This window comes from Dipteris shenzhenensis, chromosome 12, assembly GCF_047967505.1.
Source record: "Dipteris shenzhenensis isolate YYH24624 ecotype China chromosome 12, Dip_SZ_1.0, whole genome shotgun sequence".
NCBI lineage: Eukaryota > Viridiplantae > Streptophyta > Polypodiopsida > Gleicheniales > Dipteridaceae > Dipteris > Dipteris shenzhenensis.
This window is the reverse complement of record NC_141607.1, coordinates 44540232-44547188: the sequence shown is the minus strand read 5'-3', so window position 1 is coordinate 44547188 and position 6957 is coordinate 44540232. Positions and strand designations below refer to the sequence as shown.

The 6957-nt window shown below is 50.7% G+C and overlaps 1 protein-coding gene across 1 annotated transcript; it reads left to right on the top strand.

Annotated features, from left to right (window-relative positions):
- The first annotated feature begins 220 nt into the window (after positions 1–220).
- On the top strand, positions 221–6876 carry LOC147896271 (uncharacterized). Its single transcript, XM_087382249.1, has 5 exons — positions 221–359; positions 1062–1200; positions 3735–4191; positions 6398–6481; positions 6859–6876. Exons 1-5 carry the CDS (start codon positions 221–223, stop codon positions 6874–6876), a joined length of 837 nt encoding a protein of 278 aa, XP_087238375.1.
- The last annotated feature ends 81 nt before the right edge of the window (positions 6877–6957 follow it).

Below are 6957 nucleotides of genomic sequence, written 5' to 3'. Positions count from 1 at the left end.
GGCGGAGCTGCCATCAACCTTCAGCAACCTAAGTCCCTAAAAAATCTAAACCTATTCGAATGCACAAGCTTAGCGGAGCTGCCATCAAGCCCCCTCGGCAACCTCAGCTCCTTGTAATCCCTTTACCTATACGGATGCACGAGTATACAACTACGATCGTCCATTGTTACAATTGCAATTGGGGAGCATGCCCAAGCTCTGGATCCTACAAAGCATCAACATGGGTGTGCAGCAATTGAACGTCGACCTCCTCAACAAGACGGGGAGCATGCCCATGCTTAGAGTCCTAGAGCTCGTTGGACACAATGAGCTGCAAAATATCCCTCCACAGGTCCTCACTTCTACTAAACTTCTGCAAAGTATCCCTCTGTAATATGCCTACTCGCACTCTCTCATTTTTGTTCCTTCTACTAAACTTGCACCTTCTTCCGCTGCTGCTGCTGCCTCGCAGGTCCTTCTCTCGCAACTCCGAAGACTTTACCTAAGGGGACTCCAAGACGCCACATTGCCGTCAGCGCTCTTCAACCTCACCTCCCTACAATCTCTTGACCTATCCGCATGCACGCGCTTGGCGGAGCTGCCATCAACCCTCGGCAACCTCAGCTCCCTGCAATCTCATGACCTATCCGGATGCACGACCTTGGTGGAGCTGCCATCAACCCTCGACAACCTCAGCTCCCTGCAATATCTTCACCTATCCGGATGCACGAGCTTGGCGGAGCTGCCATCAACCCTCAGCAACCTCAGCTCCCTGCAATCTCTTCACCTATCCGAATGCACGAGCTTGGCGGAGCTGCCATCAACCCTCGACAACCTTAGCTCCCTACAATCTCTTGACCTATCCGCATGCACGAGCTTGGCGGAGCTGCCATCAACCCTCGCCAACCTCAGCTCCCTGTAATCTCTTGTCCTATCTGAATGCACGAGCTTGGCGGAGCTGCCATCAACCCTTAGCAACCTCAACTCCTTGCAATCTCTTGACCTATCCAGATGCACGAGGTTGGCCGAGCTGCCATCAACCCTCGAAAACCTCAGCTCGCTGCAATCTCTTCACCTATCAGGATGCACAAGGTTGGTGGAGCTGCCATCAACCCTCGGAAACCTCAGCTCCCTGCAATCTCTTGACCTATCGGGATGCATGAGCTTGGCAGAGCTACCATCAACCCTTGGAAACCTCAGCTCCCTACAATCTCTTGACCTGTCCAGATGCACGAGCTTGGTGGAGCTGCCATCAACCCTCGGCAACCTCAGTTCCCTACAATCTCTTGGCCTGTTCGGATTACGAGCTTGGCAGAGCTAACATCAACTTTGACCAACCTGAGCTCCTTATACATCTACAGACCGTAACATATCCCTCGAGTATTCATTGTGTAAAAACCCCATATCTTTTGTGTTGAAGGGTATTTTAGAAACCCCCTACGCATTGTTTTTTGTAATCTATACGTGCCTCTTCTAAACTTATTCCTATCCCAATGCATTAACTTGTCATTTACCACTTTATCTTTATGTGGACAATAGTATCCATGGGAAATAAAATTACAATCTACAACTCTGATCATCACGCCACTGCCAAAAAGCCTATCGTTTTTTATTTTATGTACTTGCCATTGGCCTTCAACAAGCTTAACTCCTTGCGATCTCTTCAACCATTTATGGGTAGTGAAAATGGCTTCCAAAAGCTATTGTTATTTCTATTCACACCATTTATGGGTACTCAAAATGATGGAAATGATTGGTTCACAAATTGCACAGAGTGGTACATAGTTTAGAAATTAATGAAGTATTTCAAAAAAATTTGTGTACTTGCCATCGGCCCTCAACAAGCTCAACAAGCTCAACTCGCTTAGCCTATCCGATTGCACGAGCTTGGCGGAGCTGCCATCAACCCTCGGCAACCTCACCTCCTTGGAATCTGTTGACCTACCCAGATGCACGAGCTTGGCAAAGCTGCTATCAACCCTCGGCAACCTCTGCTTCGTGCAAATCCTTGGCCTATCCGGATGCACGAGCTTGGCGAAGCTGCCATCAACCCTCGGCAACCTCAGCTCCTTGCAATCTCTTTACCTATCCGAATGCACGAGCTTGGCGGAGCAACCATCAACCCTCGGCAACCTCAGTTCCCTGCAATCTCTTGGCCTATTTGGATGCACGAGCTTGGCAGAGCTACCATCAACTTTGACCAACCTTAGCTCCGTGCAATCTCTTAACCTATCCGTATGCACGAGCTTGGCGGTGCTGCCATCAAGCCTCGGCAACCTCGGCTCCTTGCAATCTCTTTACCTATCCGCATGCATGAGCTTGGCGGAGCTACCATCAAGCCCGCTCGGCAACCTCAGCTCGTTGCAATCCATTTACTTATACGGATGCACGAGTTTGGAGGAGCTGCCATCAACCATCGGCAACCTCAGCTCTCTACAATCCCTTCACCTATACGAATGCATAAGATTGGCGAAGCTGCCATCAACCCTTGGCAACCTTAGCTCCCTGCAATCTCTTAACCTATCAAGATGCATGAGCTTGGCGGAGCTGCCATCAACCCTCGATAACCTTAGCTCCTTGCAATTTCTTCACCTATCCAGATGCACGAGCTTGTCAGAGCTGCCATCAACCCTCAGCAACCTCACCTCCTTGCAATCTCTTGGCCTCCAGCTTCGCTACCTCTCCATCACAACACCCGTCGACTTCGATCGTCCATTGTTGCAATTGCAATTGGGGAGCATGCCCAAGCTCCAGATCTTACAGTTGAACGTCGACATCCTCGACAAGACGGGGAGCATGCCCACGCTTAGAGTCCTAGAGCTGCAACATATCGCCTCACAGGTCCTCACTTCTACTAAACTTCTGCAAAGTATCCCTCTGTAATATGCCTACTCGCACTCTCTCATTTTTGTTCCTTCTACTAAACTCGCACCTTCTTCCGCTGCTGCTGTCTCACAGGTCCTTCTCTCGCAACTCCAAGACTTCACCTATCGGGACTCCAAAACGCCACATTGCCGTCAGCGCTCTTCAACCTCACCTCCCTGCAATCCCTTCGCCTATCCAAATGCACGAGCTTGGCAAAGTTGCCATCAACCCTCGGCAACCTCAGCTCCCTGCAATCTCTTGACCTATCCGCATGCACGAGCTTGGCGGAGCTGCCATCAACCCTCGGCAACCTCAGCTCCCTGCAATCTCTTGACCTATCCGCATGCACGAGCTTGGCGGAGCTGCCATCAACCCTCGGCAACCTCAACTCCCTGCAATCTCTTGACCTATCCGCATGCACGAGCTTGGCGGAGCTGCCATCAACCCTCGGCAACCTCAGCTCCCTGCAATCTCTTGGCCTATTCGCATGCATGCGCTTGGCGGAGCTGCCATCAACCCTCCGCAACCTCAGCTCCCTGCAATCTCTTGACCTATGCGCATGCACGAGCTTGGCGGAGCTGCCATCAACCCTCGGCAACCTCAGCTCCCTGCAATCTCTTCGCCTATCCGCATGCACGAGCTTGACGGAGGTGCCATCAACCCTCGGCAACCACAGCTCCCTGCAATCTCTTGGCCTATCCACATGCACGAGCTTGGCGGAGCTGCCATCAACCCTCGGCAACCTCAGCTCCCTGCAATCTCTTGACCTATCCGAATGCACGAGCTTGGCGGAGCTGCCATCAACTCGGCAACCTCAGCTCCGTGCAATCTCTTGACCTATCCGAATGCACGAGCTTGGCGGAGCTGCCATCAACCCTCGGCAAACTCAGCTCCCTGCAATCTCTTGGCCTATCCACATGCACGAGCTTGGCAGAGCTGCCATCAACCCTCGGCAACCTCAGCGCCCTGCAATCTCTTGACCTATCCGAATGCACGAGCTTGGCGGAGCTGCCATCAACCCTCGGCAACCTCAGCTCCCTGCAATCTCTTGACCTATCCACATGCACGAGCTTGGCGGAGCTGCCATCAACCCTCGGCAACCTCAGCTCCTTGCAATCTCTTCGCCTATACGGATGCACGAGCTTGGCGGAGCTGCCATCAACCCTCGGCAACCTGAGCTCCCTGCAAACTCTTAACCTATTTGGATGCACGAGCTTGGCGGAGCTGCCATCAACCCTCGGCAACCTCACCTCCCTGCAATCCCTTGGCCTACTCGGATGCACAAGCTTGGCGGAGCTGCCATCAACCCTCGGCAACCTCAGCTCCCTGCAAACTCTTGGCCTATCCGCATGCACGAGCTTGGCGGAGCTGCCATCAACCCTCGGCAACCTCAGCTCCCTGCAAACTCTTGGCCTATCCGCATGCACGAGCTTGGCGGAGCTGCCATCAACCCTCGGCAACCTCAGCTCCCTGCAAACTCTTGACCTAATCCTATGCACGAGCTTGGTGGAGCTGCCATCAACCCTCGGTAACCTCCACTCCCTGCAATTCCTTCGCCTACTCGAATGCACGAGCTTGGCGGAGCTGCCATCAACCCTCGGCAACCTCAGCTCCATACAATGTCTTTACCTATTCAAATGCACAAGCTTGGAGGAGCTGCCATCAACCCTCGGCAACCTCACCTCCCTGCAAACTCTTAACCTACACGGATGCACGAGCTTGGCGGAGCTGCCATCAACCCTCGGCAACCTCAGCTCCCTGCAATATCTTGATCTATCCAGATGCACGCGCTTGGCGGAGCTGCCATCAACCCTCGGAAACCTCAGCTCCCTGCAATCTCTTAACCTATCCGAATGCACGAGCTTGGTAGAGCCGCCATCAACCCTCGGCAACCTCAGCTCCCTGCAATCTCTTAACCTATTCGCATGCACGAGCTTGGCGAAGTTGCCATCAACCCTCGGCAACCTCAGCTCCCTACAATCTCTTGACCTATCCGAATGCACGCGCTTGGCGGAGCTGCCATCAACTTTGACTAGCTTGAGCTCCTTACACATCTACAAGCTGTAACATATCTCTTGAGTATTCACTGTGTAAACACCCCATATCTTGTGTGTTCAAGGGTATTTATAAAACCCCGTAATTATTGTTTTTTATAATCTATACATGCCTCTTCTAACCTTATTCCTATCCCAATGCATTAACTTGTCATCCACCACTTTCTCTTTATGTGGACAATAGTAGCCATGGGAAATAAAATCACAATCTACAATTCTGATCATCACGCCTCCATTTTCAATTTCTATGTAGAAAAATGCCATGATGAAAAGAAGATTCAATTCAGAACTCACCTCACCCCTGCCCTCTCCCCCTCACCCACACCACATGTGAAGTGCCTACTCCCCCTCCCCCTCTCCCTACTCCCCCTTGACTTCCTCCCTCTCTCCACATTGCGCATGTGTAGCATATGGGGGGCCTCCCCCCAGATGTGACGCACACCATATGTGGGTGTTTTTTTTGGTATAAATTGTTTAATTTACAAAACTTTTGTTGATTTTTAAAACAAAACTTCTTGAAAATATATAGAACCTTTTGGGGAAATTCCTTTTTGAGAATTTGTATTTTTATTTTAAAACAAATTGTTTTGAAAATATATAGGCATCATAATTTTATTTTATTTTGAAATTCATATTTTCTTGTCAACATTATACACAAGGCATGCTCACAAGTACTTATACTTTTAAATTTTTTTGAAATTCATCTTGTCTTGTCAACATTATTACTCCAAGTGTGCATGGGAAGGCTCCACGTCTTCAGCTTTTGCAAGGAGAATGTTTGTGTTCTGCTGGTTCTCTCATCTACATCCTTTGTCACTGAGATCTGTTAGGGGGTTCACCTCGCAAAATCTTAGTGTACCATGTGCATTCAAAAGGAGGGGTATTTTAATTCACAGGTCCTCACTTCTACTAAACTTCTGCAAATCCCTCTGTAATATGCCTACTCGCACTCTCTCATTTTTGTGACTTCTACTAAACTTGCACCTTCTTTTGCTGTTGCTGCCTCATAGGTCCTTCCCTCGCAACTCTGAAGACTTTACCTATCGGAAGGCGAAGACGCTACATTTTCGTCAACCCTCGACAACCTCAGCTCCCTATAATTTCTTGACCTATCCGGATGCACGAGCTTGGCGGAGCTGCCATCAACCCTCCTCAACCTCACCTCCCTGCAGATTCTTGGCCAATTCAGATGCATGAGCTTGGCGGACCTGCCATCAAGTCCCCTCGGCAACCTCAGCTCCCTGCAATCTTTTGACCTATCCAGATGCACGAGCTCGGCGAAGCTGCCATCAAACCACGGCAACTTCAGCTCCCTACAATCTCTTAATCTATTTGGATGCACGAGCTTGGTGGAGCTGCCATCAACCCTCGACAACCTCAGCTCCCTACAATCTCTTCGCCTATCCGGATGCACGAGCTTGGCGAAGCTACCATCAATGCTCACCAACCTCAACTCCCTGCAATCTCTTCGCCTATCCAGATGCATGAGCTTGGCGAAGCTACCATCAACCCTTGGCAACCTACACTCCCTGCAATCTCTTTACCTATCCGCATGCAGGAGCTTGGCAGAGCTACCATCAACCGTTGGCAACTTCAACTCCCTGCAATCTCTTCGCCTATCCGGATGCACAAGCTTGGTGAAGCTACCATCAACGCTCGCCAACCTCAACTCCCTGCAATCTCTTCGCCTATCCGGATGCACGAGCTTGGCGAAGCTACCATCAACCCTCGGCAACCTCAACTCCCTGCAATCTCTTTACCTATCCGCATGCACAAGATTGGCAGAGCTGCCATCAATCCCCCTCGGCAACCTCAGCTCCCTACAATCTCTTGACCTATTGGGATGCACGAGCTTGGTGGAGCTGTCGTCAACCCTCGGCAACTTGAGCTCCCTACAATCTCTTGACCTATCCAGATGCACGAGCTTGGCGAAACTACCATCAACCCTCGGCAACCTCAGCTCGCTGCAATCTCTTAGCCTATTCAAATGCACGAGCTTGGCGAAGCTGCCATCAACCCTCGGTAACCTCAGCTCCCTCCAATATCTTTACCGTCAACG

What these genes read in the sequence shown, in the direction of transcription:
- LOC147896271 (XM_087382249.1), top strand. Translation starts at nt 221, where the DNA reads ATGGGTGTGCAGCAATTGAACGTCGACCTCCTCAACAAGACGGGGAGC. An exon ending in TCCCTACAATCTCTTGACCT is followed by an intron (nt 1,201 to 3,734) that starts GTCCAGATGCAC and finishes CGGCAAACTCAG; the next exon opens with CTCCCTGCAATCTCTTGGCC. An exon ending in TGCAAACTCTTGGCCTATCC is followed by an intron (nt 4,192 to 6,397) that starts GCATGCACGAGC and finishes AGCTTGGCGAAG; the next exon opens with CTACCATCAACCCTTGGCAA.